Raw genomic sequence first — 15564 nt, 5'->3', positions numbered from 1 at the left:
GGATAGACAGATAGATCATATATAGACAGATAGATCATTGATAGATAGATAGATAGACAGACAGATGGATAGACAGATAGATGATAGATAGACAGATAGATAGATAGATCATTGATAGATAGATAGATGGATAGATATATCATAGATAGACAGATGGATCATAGATAGATAGATAGACAGACAGATATATAGACCATATATAGACAGATAGATAGATGGATAGATATATCATAGATAGAAAGATAGATCATAGATAGATAGATAGATGGATAGACAGATAGATAGATCATAGATCATATATAGACAGATAGATAGATATATCATAGATAGACAGATAGATGGATAGATAGATCAAAGATAGACAGATAGATAGATGGATAGATAGATCAAAGATAGACAGAAAGATAGATAGATGATAGATAGACAGACAGATGGATAGACAGATAGATAGATTGATCATAGATAGACAGATAGATGGATAGATAGGTGATAGACAGATAGATGATAGATAGACAGATAGATAGATGATAGATCATAGATAGACAGATAGATAGATCATAGATAAACAGATAGATAGATGATAGATAGACAGATAGAAAGATAGATGATAGATCATAGATAGACAGATAGATGGATAGATAGATGATAGATAGACAGACAGAGAGATAGATGGATAGACAGATAGATCATAGATAGACAGATAGATAGATCATAGATAAACAGATAGATAGATCATAGATAGACAGATAGATAGATCATAGATAGATAGATAGACAGATATATAGATCATAGATAGACAGATAGATAGATCATAGAAAGTTAGATAGATAGATAGATCATATATAGACAGATAGATAGATAGATCATAGATAGATAGATAGATAGATCATAGATAGACAGATAGATAGATAGATCATAGATAGACAGATAGATAGATCATAGTTAGATAGATCATAGATAGACAGATAGATAGATAGATAGATCATAGATAGTTAGATAGATCATAGATAGACAGATAGATAGATAGATAGATCATAGATAGACAGATAGATAAGCACACCCTCACCTACGAGCATCAATAAATAATCGCTTTATTTTTCAAAATCATGCATGTCTTTGATTTTCCCTTTACAGATCACACACAGGTATATTGCGCACAACTCTACACGGCACACTGAAGTCTGGTTAATTACCCATGAGGTTTTTTTTGTTATCAAAATTCTTTACACGAGTAAAATTTCTCTCACATAGTTGCGCGGCTGGTTCTTCTTTTTTCTTTTAGCCCATTTGTTGTTATTGCAATGATTCACATTGTTTCATATATAACAAATAAGAAAAGCATCTGGTCTTTGTCATGGCTATGAAAGAAAGTGCAGTGGTTTCCTGAAGGATGAGAAATGTCCATCAGAACGCAGGACGATCCTGAAGTGTGTGTGACGTGATCGAGGCGCAGTTCTGCAGGAGTGAAGCGTGAGGTGAGCTCCTGCGGGGAACGCTGATGTTCACTCCTCCGTCGCCGTAGGGCGTAGTGTATAGGGTGTAATGTGTAGGGCGTAGGACATAGTGTGTAGGGCATAGGGTTTAGAGTGTAGGGCGTAGGACATAGTGTGTAGGGCGTAGGGTTTAGAGTTTAGGATCTAGTGTGTAGGACGTAGTCTGTAGGATGTAGTGTGTAGGGCATAGGCAAAAGTGTGTAGGGTTTAGTGTGTAGGGCATAGGGTGTAGTGTGTATAGGGTCTGGGGTGTAGTGTATAGTGTGTAGGGTTTAGTGTATAGTGTGTATTGTGTAGGGTGTAGTGTATAGTGTGTATTGTGTAGTGTATAGTGTGTAGGGTCTAGGGTGTAGTGTATAGTGTGTAGGGTGCAGGGTTTAGTGTGTAGTGTGTAGGGTTTAGTGTGTATTGTGTAGTGTATAGTTTGTATTGTGTAGTGTATAGTGTGTAGGGTCTAGGGTGTAGTCTGTAGGGTTTAGTGTGTAGTGTGTAGGGTTTAGTGTGTATTGTGTAGTGTATAGTGTGTATTGTGTAGTGTATAGTGTGTATTGTGTAGTGTATAGTGTGTAGGGTCTAGGGTGTAGTGTGTAGGGTTTAGTGTGTAGTGTGTAGGGTTTAGTGTGTATTGTGTAGTGTATAGTTTGTATTGTGTAGTGTATAGTGTGTAGGGTCTAGGGTGTAGTCTGTAGGGTTTAGTGTGTATTGTGTAGTGTATAGTGTGTATTGTGTAGTGTATAGTGTGTAGGGTCTAGGGTGTAGTGTGTAGGGTTTAGTGTGTAGTGTGTACTCCCTGAATGGGTATTGCTTCTGCTCAATCTAAATCTAGTGCGAATGCGAATTGGACGTATTCTTGGCGAACGACAGAGGAAAGTCCGTGATATAATATCGTGAAAGGACAGAGACACCTTAAATGTTCTTAAACCTATAAAATTGTGATATAGATCAGCTTGCATCTTTACGTTTCAAATGTTTCCTTAAACTTGCATAATAAACATGCAATGAAAGATTGTTCTGAAGGATATTGTTCTATATAAAGAGTAAGTCTGCTGAGGGAGTCTCTTCTTCATCTTGCATAAGGCACCGGATCCGTCTAAAGAAACGTGCAGCGCTCGCTCTTCTCTTCCTCCCATCACTCCTCCTCCTCCTCTTCAATTAGTCTTTGAGTTCGTTAATGAAATGAAGAAGCGTCGGATGGCAGGAAAGTGTGGATCTTCAGGTGCAGCTGTAAACTTCAAATATTCACTGCGAGTCAGAAGAACCGCCACTGAAGAGAGCCATCCGTGTGTGTGTGTGTGTGTGTGTGTGTGTTTTAATTGAGCTGGTCCTCGTATTGTTTCCGGAAACAGTCGCCAGCGGGAAAGAATTCCCAGCAACGTTCCTGGTACATTTTCCAAACGTACGACTCCTGAAAGACAGACAAGAGTTTGTGTTGAACAGCAGAAGCTGTCCTCGGCTCCGTCACACTGAGGTTTGGGACAGAACCATCAAAACATGAGAACATGCAGGAGAGGATGATGGGAAATACCTGGCCTGTGTGCTCGGTTTCATCCTTGTTGATGAGATACATGAAGAAAAATCTGCAAAAACACAAACATGCACATGACAAACGTTATGAATGACACAGTCCACCTGTCATTAGTGTTATTACAGTAACACTTTACAATAAGGTTTAGTAATGTATTAACTAACATGAACTAACAATGAGCGGTTACACTTTATTTTAAGGTGTCATTGTTACAGTCTAATTACATATTTAAATACTGAGTAATATTAATTAACCACATGTACTTACTATAGGGTTAATTACATGTAATTATGCATAATTTACTGTTATTACTATGGTAAGTACATATTTTACATGTAACAAGGACACTGTAAAATAAAGTGTTAGCCAATAAGCAATACATTATTACAGTATTTATTAATCTTTGTTAATGTTAGTTCACAGTGCATTAACTAATGTTAACAAATACAACCTTTGATTTTAATAACGTATTAGTAAATGTTGAAATTAATATTAACTATGATTAAAAAATGAATTAATAAACAATAAAGTATTGATCATTCTTAGTTCATGTTAACTAATGAACCTTATTGTAAAGTGTTAACATTATTTCTTTTGGAAACATATGAATATGCATGTGATTAATCATTATTTACCAGACAATTGACTTCCAAAGTATATTTTTTCCTACTATGGGAGTCAATAAATATCTTGTTTTGTGTTTAACGAAAGAAAGAAACTCATACAGGTTTGGAACAACTTGAGGTTGAGTAACCATTTTATGGTGAACTATCCCTTTAAATCATGTTAGATCATGTTAAATCATGTTAAATCATGTTAGATCATGTTAAATCATGTGAAATCATGTTAGATCATGTTAAATCATGTTAGATCATGTTAAATCATGTTAAATCATGTGAAATCATGTTAGATCATGTTAGATCATGTTAAATCATGTTAGATCATGTTAAATCATGTTAGATCATGTTAAATCATGTTAAATCATGTTAGATCATGTTAAATCATGTTAGATCATGTTAGATCATGTTAGATCATGTTAGATCATGTGAAATCATGTTAGATCATGTTAGATCATGTTAAATCATGTTAGATCATGTTAAATCATGTTAAATCATGTTGGATCATGTTAAATCATGTTAGATCATGTTAGATCTGGAAGCTTCATCTGGATGCTGTATTGATCGCACATCTCGTGTGTGTGTGTGTGTGTGTTTGACTCTCCACAGGTAAAACGCTTCAGGACAGAATCATAATTGTTTGCTGGATATGAAGAATGTGAGCATAAACCAGAGTTGAGTTGAGCAGGACTCACAGATAGTTGGCCAGGTTGTGTTCCTGCAGAGTGTGTGTCTCGAAGCCGTGAGGAACCGTGTCGAAGTAATCGTTTCCAATCCCACAGATGAAGCACTTGGTCTGAGAAGGAAAGACACGCATGTGTTTAATCACAAACTGACGAGGAGAAGCTCAGAAACTGAAGCAGCGCTGCTCACCTCCATGTCCTCCTTCACCTGCTCCTGCTGGTCCCTCAGCTCCCCGAACGCATCGATGATCAGACCTGACACACACACACACACGAGAACATGTTATACTGAAACACACACACAAGAACATGTTATACTGAAACACACACACACACACGAGAACATGTTATACTGAAACACACACACACACGAGAACATGTTATACTGAAACACACACACACACACGAGAACATGTTATACTGAAACACACACACACACGAGAACATGTTATACTGAAACACACACACACACACACACACACACGAGAACATGTTATACTGAAACTCACACACACACACACACGAGAACATGTTATACTGAAACACACACACACACACACACACACGAGAACATGTTATACTGAAACACACACACACACACACACACACACACACACACACACACACACACACACACACACACACACACGAGAACATGTTATACTGAAACACACACACACGAGAACATGTTATACTGAAACACACACACACACACACGCACACACGAGAACATGTTATACTGAAACACACACACACACACACGCACACACGAGAACATGTTATACTGAAACACACGAGACCATGTTATACTGAAACACACACACACACACGAGACAATGTTATACTAAAACACGCTGGTCATCTGTTCACACACACACACACACACACACACACACACACACACACACACACACACACACACACACACACACACACACACACACACACACACACACACACACACACACACACACACCCTGAATGATGGCCAGGAGGATGACGATGACGAAGAAGAAGAAGGTGATGTCGAAGATGATGCGATAGATCTCGTACTCATCTCCGGCCGGGTCTTCGATCTGATCCCCGATTCCTCCGCCGGCTCGAACACCGACATACATGTGGAACATGTAGCACTGCACACACACACACACACACACACACACACACAGTAGATAAAGTTCTGACTGTAAATTAAATCTACAGCGCTTTCTACAGTATATATCGTTTAAAAGCAGCTTCACAGTGATAAACAGGAGCATCACACGAGGACACAAGCGCAGATGCACATGCAGATCATCTCAGGTGTTACAGTGATTTTACCGCGGTTAACAGGGTTAACACACACACACATTTCCTCACACACACACACACACACATTCCCTCACACACACATTCCCTCTCACACACACACACACACACACACACACACACAGAGAGAGAGAGAGAGAGAGAGAGAGAGAGAGAGGGAGAGGTTGAAAATTCTTTAATTTTTACATTTCAAACAAATCATACATTCATATACTCATCTAAAATAAAAGTAGAGCATAAAAATTAGAATTTTTTTTTAAAAATTCAGAACCATCAGATCCTCATAAAAAGTGCATAAAACATCATTAATACACCATATTTCAATAAAACTCCTGACATCATTTACAATTTATAATATGCGTACTCTACTTTAAGCCTTCCTTCCACTAATTTCCTAAACATAACTTCAGGATTCGTGGATGCAAATTGTAAGCCTTTGTTCTTCCTAATCTTCCACACTGCCAATTTTGCAGTCCCGATCAAATAACTCAATAAATAACTCATCAAAAATCCATACTTTAACCCTCCAATGAACACTTTATCCGAAAAATCCTCGTTAAATTCCCTGAACCATTCCTTAAGAAGATTAAAAAGATTCTGTAGTCTTTCACATCTTAAAAAACAAATGTTCCAAATCTTCCTCTTCTCCACAAAACCTACATTCCCCACCCACTGCTGGATCCAAGTGTGCCACATGTCTGTCTGTAGCTATTGCCCTGTGAATAATCCTCCATTGTAGATCAGCTGTTCGCTTCTCCACTGGAGGTTTATACAGTGCTCTCTATCTGTCCCTCATGAGGAACTCTGGTGTCAACAGTCCTGGCCACCCAGAGGCTTTTACTCTCCTGAGTGATTCCTGATGAATGACCTTCACCGTGATGTGATAAATGGTCTTCTTTGCTGTAGACTCGAAGAGTCCTATTTGAGGAACCTCAAAAGACAAAATTGAACAAGCGTCCACACCTTCCAAATCTTCCTTACTTGCAGGTTCTATTTTTAACTTCGGGAATCCTTTCTCATCGGTTTCCTTCCTTGCGATGATCTCGCTGAAACTGCTTGGTATTACATTAAAAATTTCCTCCATCAGTTTTTCTGTAAGTCTAAGTAATTGTAATCCTGTCACCTCTCTGAGGGTCTCTGCTGATCTCCATCCATTACTGTCCAAGAGGTGTCCCAGTTTTACAATGTTATTCTTTAGTAAGCATGTTCGTATACTCACAGAAGATAACATCCTTGTCTGGATCATTGGATTAAAAAGCAAGAGTTCCCAGTGTCCTTGAGGATCAATGTCCCGCTCTACTTTAAAAACAGTTCTCCAGACCTTCAGTATAGACTTGTAAAACAGTGTAAGCTCAGATAAGCTCACCTCCTCCAATTTTATTAGGAATAAATTTTTATCCAATCCCAGTCCACCTGCTCTTTGTAGCAAAGCACAAGCAGTTTGGGCCCAAGTCAAGTCCTTATGATATAGGAGTCTCTGTGCAGCTTGTATCCTGAAGGCACTGATACGACTCTTCACATCCACCAACCCCTGGCCACCTTCCTGGACAGGTAAATACAGCGCTGCTGCCCGGATCCAGTGCTGCCCACTCCAGAAGAAATCCACTAATGCTCTTTGTATACGGCTGATCAGTTCATCAGGTGGCTCCATGACAATAAACCTGTGCCACAGTGTAGAGGCAGTTAGTTTATTAATAACCAAGAATCGCCCTCTATACGATAACTGTGGTAATAGCCATTGCCATTTAGACAATCGGGCAATCACTTTCTCCAGCATTCCCTCCCAATTCTTCATCTGAAATTGACTATTCCCTAAATATACACCTAAAACTTTCAGCCCTTCCCTACCCCATTTCACACCACCAGGAAGCTGCGGAGGTCTTTTCCCCATCCACTGTCCAATAAGAAAACTCTCACTTTTTCCCCAGTTTAATCTAGCTGAGGATGCCTTCTCATATTGCTCAATGTTCTTAGTTAAAGCTGTAACATCATCCTGGCCTGAAATAAAAACAGTAACGTCATCAGCATAAGCCGATACGGACACCATAGAACTTATGTCTCCATTTGGAATTAAGACCCCATTGAGATTCCTCCTTAACCTGCACAAAAGAGGTTCAATGACAAGGCTATATAACTGTCCTGAGAGTGGACAGCCTTGCCTAATTCCTCTAGAAACAGGTATTGGTGCACTCAAACCACCACCAGCTTTTACAAGAACAAATGCATGAGAATACAACAACTGAATATATTAAATAAATTTATCACCAAAGCCAAAATGCTGTAAAACATTTTAGAGATACCCATGGTCAACTCTATCAAATGCTTTCTCCTGATCTAGAGAAAGAACACCAATTTCATAATTATTTATCTGACTTATTTCAATAACATCGCGTAATAAGGAAATATTGTCCAATATACATCTTTCAGGAATACAGTATGTTTGATCCTTCTGCACCAAAAAACCCAGATAATGCTTTAATCGATTAGCCAAACATTTTGAGAATATTTTGTAGTCAGCACACAACAATGACACTGGTCTCCAATTTTTTAGAAGTCCCAGATCTCCTTTTTTTGGAAGTAATGATAATACTGCCCGACTACAGCTTATGGGAAGTATCTTACTGTAACAACATTCAGACAGTACCTCATAAAAGTCTTCTCCTAAAATACCCCAAAAACGTTGATAGAATTCAGTAGGCAATCAATCAATTCCTGTGGATCTACCCGTGGACAACTGCTGCATTGCCTCTGTAAGCTCTTGAAAAGTAATGTTATCATCCAGAGTCTTTTTCTGTTCACTCTCAATCTTTGGTAGATCACTAAGTAGATCCTCAGCGCTATCACAGTTACAGTTTTCAGAAGCATATCATTGGGAATAGAAATCCACAGACATCTTCCTTATTTCCACAGGATCAGTTGTTATAGAACCATCATGACGACAACATGAGACATTTGCTTCTGCATTGTACTTTTCAAGATTGAAAAAAAATGTGCTAGGGGTGTCCATGTCTTTAATAGAGCCATGCCCTTATTAGCGCTGCCTTTACTTGTGCTTGTAGAAAAGTTCCAAGTTCTTTATTTTTCCATCGTAGGGCATCATCATGCACAAGTGAATTATTATTAAAAATGTCCAGCTCTAAAAGTTCAATTTCTCTCTGTATATTGCGTGAATGACGGGTGGTTGGGCAGATATTGTGTTTTGCGGTAGGTGGTATGCCATACGGAACCGTTGCCACTGAAACTGCATATAAACGCACCAGTGGTGTCACATGTCTGTCCTGTCTTGTTATGCACATGGGTGTTTTGTTATTTTGAGCCATGTGCTCTTGTCATTGTTTAATCCCTCCCCCTTGTTATCTGATTATTGGTTTAATTGCTCCACCTGTCTGTCTCGTTACCCTCCTTTGTTTGCCTCCCTATTTAGTCTTCCTGTGTTTGCTGTCCTGTGCTCGTTCGTTGTATTTGTTACACGTTTTGTATGCTGTGCCTGTTCCTGCCCTGCCTTGTCTGTTTTTGGATTGCCTTGTCTGTTTTTGGATTTAGTTTTGGTTTGTTTATTTTATGTTTTGTCCTATTAAAACATTTCTTCTCTGGACTTGAATCCACGGAATTATTCCCGGTCCCACCGTGACAGAACGAACGAGCCCAGGACAGCAAACACAGGAAGACTAAATAGGGAGGCAAACAAAGGAGCGTAACGAGACAGACAGGTGGAGCAATTAAACCAATAATCAGATAACAAGGGGGAGGGATTAAACAATGACAAGAGCACATGGCTCAAAATAACAAAACACCCATGTCCATAACAAGACAGGACAGACATGTGACATATCTGTCATGGTGGGACCGGGAATAATTCCGTGGATTCAAATGCAGAGAAGAAATGTTTTAATAGGACAAAACATAAAATAAACAAACCAAAACTAAATCCAACATGGACAACATGGTTGACGACGTTGGAATGGAAACGGATATGAGTATGGAGAGTACTTCACAAAAGACTAGTTCAGGTTCTGCAGTTAGCAAAGTCATTGAACTCCAAGCTTGTGTCTGTGGCTGGAGCAAGGCGACAACGGTCAGGGGGTTGAAGATTCATCAAGGGGAAAATGAAATGCGTGAGTGAGAAGGGACAAGGGCCTCGCATTGATCAGTACTTCTTACGAAGTCAGTCAAATCAGTCGAATGAAATCCAGCGACAGGAAGCAAACCACAGTTTGCAGGATATCAGTACCCCTGTCATAGAGGAGATGAGGGTTTGCACAGTTAGTGATGAACACACTGATACTTGTGAACCCGGTCAGACTAACCAGCATAAGAGAGAAAAGAACCTCAACGGGCATAGGCCTGGAGTTAGATGGCCAAGAGCTTGTGAGAAAACTGCATGGGACCATAGGCGCCGATTTATGTTTTCCTCCTTGGGTGCTCATGGGCGCACGCGCTTTAAAAAAAAAAAAAAGTAACGTTAGGCCTAGTCCAAAATTTTTTTGCATTTCAGAACCGAACGAGAAGCGCAGCGCTGCGTCTATGACAACTCGAGGTAGCCTATCGCACACCGGGCACGCACTTTGTCAGTTTATGGCCAGCAATATTGTAATGTTATGTTTAAGGACATTATGGAATTAAGATAATGTCTGTAGGCTACTATGTTACGATTGTAGGCTACTGTACAATTAAATACAACCGGGTGGTCCGTTAACTGAATGAATTGAGAATATCACCTGAAAATCCGATAACATCAGCAATTTTCATTCAAGCAGCTGATTTCTGTAAATGAATGTAAAATAAATGTATATTGCAGCACAGGTTGAAGTCAGTACATTAACGATGATTTGAGACAAATAATGTAAATGTAATATAAAACTACGTAAATCGCGGTCTCTGGCACGGCAGGATTGTGAACAAGGTCCTATAGCCGTAGCTGGGCGCCCGGTGTGTGTAAGTTACACTCATAGAGAATAATGTGTTTGAATTTTAAAAGACATGGCACTACGCGGCGCTGCACTTCTCGTCCGGTGTGCGACCCCTTTTAGGAAATGGACAGCCGCCAACACGAACGCACACACCCATTTACTTGATTATGAAGCCGTAAAGTAGGCTATCTTTCAACTCAGGACCATAGCTCAGGACAGCACCACTTCTCACAAATACAGACAGGATTGGAGATCAAAAGTTTAACTGACAAGTAACCGCGATCAGAGGCGTTTTCATCTGAGAAACGCTGTGATTGGTGGATATGATATGGAGCAGGCGACTGACAGCGACATAACCAATCACAGTGTGACAGACGCTTCACATAGCACCAACTGCAATGTTTAATTTTAAATGAATGTAGCCTACTGGCAGTCTGGCACACACGTGGGTGCTTGGTATTTTCTGTGGGTGCTCGAGCCCCGGAGCACCCACGGTATCGGCGCCTATGCATGGGACACAGTAAACACAGATCTATGCTTTACATTGGAAAGATTAACTGGTACAGTTGAAAAGAAGCTGGATAAATTTGGGGACATCATTTACGCATATGGAAGTGAGAGGTTTGGTGTGGAAAAAAGGAAGGAAAAAGTACAAACTACTCCTGCTGTATCTAGACGGCAGCAGAAAATTGAAGGGTTAGTTAGAGAAAGGAGACAGCTGAGGAAGCAATGGAAAAAATCAGAACAAAGTCAGAAGGAGGGACTCAATCTCTTACAAAGGGCCATAAAAAGATAAGCTTGCAACATTACGCAGAGCTGAGCGCCTACGGAAACGCTACAAAAAGGAGCGTGCGAGGGCTAATTTCTATAAAGACCCATTCAAATTCGTAAAGAAGTTATTCACCAGTGAGAAGAATGGCACTTTAAAAGCATCTAGGGTTGAGCTAGAGAGATATTTGGAGAAAACACATACAGATGAAAAAAAGGCATGAGCCTATGTCAATTCCGTCAGATATCCCACCTATCAACCCACCAGAATACCAAATGGAGGTCTGTGCACCTAAGTGGAAAGAGATAGAGCAGGTTGTGAGAAAGGCAAGGGCTTCATCATCTCCAGTGCCTAATGGAGTTCAGTACAGAGTGTACAAGAGTGCTTCATAGGTTCTACGAATTCTGTGGAAATTGATAAAAGTGGCATGGGAAAAGCAGGTTGTACCTAGAGCATGGCGCCGAGCAGGTGGAGTCTTTATACCTAGAGAAAAAGATGCTACAAGCATCAGTCAGTTTCGTCCTATTTCACTATTAAACGTCGAAGGTAAGATTTTCTTCAGCATTATTGCGCAGAGATTGTCAACCTACCTATTAAAGAATGGCTTCATTGACACTTCAGTTCAAAAAGCGGGCATTCCAGGGTTCTCAGGATGCTTAGAACACATCAATGTTATCTGGCAACGAATTCAATCAGCTAAAAAGGAGAGGAAGGAGCTCCATGTAACATTCCTGGATTTGGCTAATGCATATGGTTCAGTGCCACATCAGCTTCTTTGGGCAGCATTTGATTTTTTTATATTACCAATGTCAATAACAAATTTAGTGAAAGCCTATTTTGGAGATTTGCAATTTAGTTTCTCAACTCCAAAATTCAGCACCGCATGGCAATGCTTAGAGGTTGGAATAATGGCAGGATGCACCATTTCTCCACTGGCTTTTACCATGGCAATGGAAGTAATCATTAGGGCATCAAGATGGGTAGTAGGAGGAGAGCGCTTGGCTTCTGGGATGCGACTACCACCAATCAGAGCATACATGGATGACATGACAACCATGACTACAACAGTAACCTGCACTAATCGGTTATTGGGGAAGTTAACAGCTAATATTGAAGGGGCACGAATGCAATTTAATCCCTCTAAATCAAGGAGCATCTCGATAGTTAAAGGAAAGGTAGTAGATAAAACATTCTTCATTAATGGTGAGGCAATACCAACAGTTTCTGAGAAGGCAGTGAAGAGTCTTGGGAGATGGTACGATGGGGATCTAAAGGACACAGTTCGAGTGGGAGAAGTTAGACGACAAGCAGTGGAAGGGGTGAAGAGCATAAACAGCTGTGCTCTACCAGGCAAACTAAAATTCTGGTGCCTTCAGTTTGGTCTACTGCCAAGGTTGCTGTGGCCACTGACTGTGTACGAGGTTTCTTTGACAACCGTGGATAAGCTGGAAGCGTTAATAAGTTCATACATCAGGAAATGGTTGGGAGTTCCACGCTGCCTCAGCAGAGTGGGACTTTATAGTAAAGGAGTATTGCAGTTGCTAGTCTCTGCTTTAACCGAGGAGTTTAAGTGTGCCGAGGTCAGACTGGAAATGACTTTAGCAGAGTCACACGACAAATGTGTAAGGGAGGCAGCCCCAGTGGTAAAAACTGGTAGAAAGTGGTCAGCAAAGAAATCTGTAGTAGAGGCAAAGGCTGACCTTCCAATTGGGGATATCGTGGGACAGGTACAGCATGGAAGAGGGGGTTTTGGGCTCAGTTTAGCTCCTCCTAAATGGCACAAGGCAGGCCCAGCTCAAAGGAGGAAGGAGGAGAGGATGAGATGTATAAAGGGTATTTCCCAGGCCAAGCAGGGAGAGTGGATGAGATGGGAGAGTGTGGAACAACGCAAGCTGGGCTGGCAAGACCTTTGGTCAATGGAAGAGAGTAGGATCAGTTTCCTTATTAGGTCAACATATGATGTTCTCTCATCACCGCAGAACCTAAACCTCTGGGTAGGAGAGGATCCCTCTTGTCCTTTGTGTTCATCACCTGCCACATTAAGGCACATTTTGACAGGATGTAAGGTGGCTCTTAGCCAAGGCCGGTTTACTTGGCGCCATGACCAAGTATTGCGATGTTTGGCTTTAGCATTCGAAGGCAAGCGTAGTATGACCAATAATTTGCCGCCTGTTCTAGCAAAACATTACACGCAGAAGACAATATTCCTACGCCCAGGCGAGCAACCACCAAGAAAAGGTGCTAACACCAATTCTCGCCCAGGACAACTGGAAGCTGCTAGGGACTGGAAGATGCTGGCTGATCTTGATCAACGGCTTATTTTTCCACCTGAGATTACCACCACTAACCTACGACCAGATATTGTTTTGTGGTCTGGATCAGCACGCATTGTTAAACTGATAGAGTTAACAGTGCCATGGGAGGATGCGGTAGATGAGGCATATGAGAGGAAGAAACTGCGGTATGCTCATCTGGCCACTGAAGCAGAACACCGAGGATGGAGGGTCCAGGTTTATCCAGTGGAAGTGGGTTGTCGAGGTTTTGTGGCACATTCTATAACCCGGTTCCTCAGAGACGTCGGATTCAGTGGTCAAGAGTTGTGTCGTACAGTAAAGAACTTATCTGAAGCAGCAGAAAGGAGCAGCAACTGGCTGTGCTTGAGACGGAAAGATTCTAGCTGGCTGTGTACAGGCCGCCATGCTACGGTTTCGTAGAATTCTTGAAAACTTGAAGAGTCTGTTGGTTTACTTGTACAGGTTGTTCATTACGTTCCTGTGTATATTGCGTGAATGACGGGTGGTTGGGCAGATATTGTGTTTTGCGGTAGGTGGTATGCCATACGGAACCGTTGCCAATGAAACTGCATATTAACGCACCAGTGGGGCTCGACAGCCTTAGTCAAACGGGTTGGCGCGTATGGTTGGGTTGCGGAGAGATTGTGAGATTGTGGTTAGGTCTCAGCAGCAAGAGGGAAGTAGAGGTCAGTAAGCTGGGCTGAGATGAGTGGGGGACGGAGGGGGGTGACTCTGGGACGCCAGAGTCACTGTCGAGCCCTCTTGAGGTGTCGTGGGCTAGTCGACGAAACACTGAGGACGGAAGGTGCCCACTTGAAGACCCTAGAGATGTCCCCTACTCCGCTCAGTCCAGACGGTTGTCACGGGGGAACCGCACTGTGGTTGCAGCCGTTGTGTGTGCTGACGCGTGTTAACACTAGACAGAAGGAGATTTACATCACCATATGGAAAGAAGCGTAAATGGATGGAGAAGCATAGGTTACTGTAAAGCTATGTCTTAGTTGGTGCTTATCTTGGCGAAAGCCGAGTACAAATCAGCATGAAGTTTTAACATCTACTCTCGTGTAATGGAAATCGTAATCTTTGCAGTTTCCTTCACCACCGATCCAATATGAGATGAATAATTCTGACACAAAATCCTTATGTTAACTTTACCCACACCCCACCACTGACTGAGATTCTCAAACAAATCTTCCATTTTCCAGTTCTTCCAAAAAAAATTAAATGAATCACAAAAATTAATGTCTTGTAGCAATTTAGCATTAAAATGCCAGTAATAAATAGGTTTTGACATTTTTTTAAATCAAATAAAAAATAACCATGTGATGGTCTGAAAACCCATTAGGCAAAATAGAAGCATTCGTCACCTGATTATTCCATATTTTACCCAAATAAAATCTATCTAATCTTGCACCACTGACTCTATTATCATTTACTCGAATCCAAGTATATTGTCTAGCTCTTTTATTAATAATTCTCCACACATCTAGTAATTCAAATTCATTCAATACTTTTTTCAACATCATACTTGATTGAAAATGTGTCTCTTCACCATTTCTATCAATTGTAAAGTCTGTGGTGCAATTAAAATCTCCTCCCACAACAATACATACATTACTATCAATTGTCTTAATTAACCTTGTCATTTTCATAAAAAATGCCATCCTCTCCGACCCATTATTTGGGGCATAAACATTCATTAACACAAATACCATTCCTCCAACCTCAATCTTATTTAACAACAGTCTACCTTTATAACCTCATCTACAGCTAAGATATTAACATTGATATTTTTCGAAAATAAAATAGCTACCCCTGCGCTGTTATTTGTCCCATGACTTAAAGTGAGCTTCCCTTCCCACCACATACTCCATTCATTTTCATTGTCAGTAACAGTATGGGTTTCTTGTAAAAAAAGCTACATCAAACCGGTTAATTTTAAGAAACTCTGAAACCATTGCCAGT

At 40.7% G+C, this 15564-nt stretch overlaps 1 protein-coding gene across 1 annotated transcript in view; it reads right to left on the bottom strand.

Moving 5' to 3' along the window:
• Positions 1 to 1074: 1074 nt before the first annotated feature.
• ryr2a (ryanodine receptor 2a (cardiac)) overlaps positions 1075 to 15564 on the bottom strand; it is a 158606-nt gene continuing 144116 nt past the window's right edge. Inside the window, exons 97-101 of the mRNA XM_077245689.1 lie at positions 5295 to 5451; positions 4509 to 4573; positions 4331 to 4431; positions 3019 to 3070; positions 1075 to 2898 (exon numbers count right to left, since the gene is read on the bottom strand). Coding sequence (XP_077101804.1) covers positions 2803 to 2898; positions 3019 to 3070; positions 4331 to 4431; positions 4509 to 4573; positions 5295 to 5451 — 471 coding nt within the window. The 3' untranslated portion in view covers positions 1075 to 2802. The remainder of the gene's footprint in view (positions 2899 to 3018; positions 3071 to 4330; positions 4432 to 4508; positions 4574 to 5294; positions 5452 to 15564) is intronic.

Source organism: Siphateles boraxobius, unplaced genomic scaffold (assembly GCF_051911475.1).
Source record: "Siphateles boraxobius isolate OS27281-9 unplaced genomic scaffold, OSU_SipBor_1 28, whole genome shotgun sequence".
Classification (NCBI taxonomy): Eukaryota; Metazoa; Chordata; class Actinopteri; order Cypriniformes; family Leuciscidae; genus Siphateles; species Siphateles boraxobius.
This window is presented reverse-complemented; position numbering and strand designations above follow the sequence as displayed.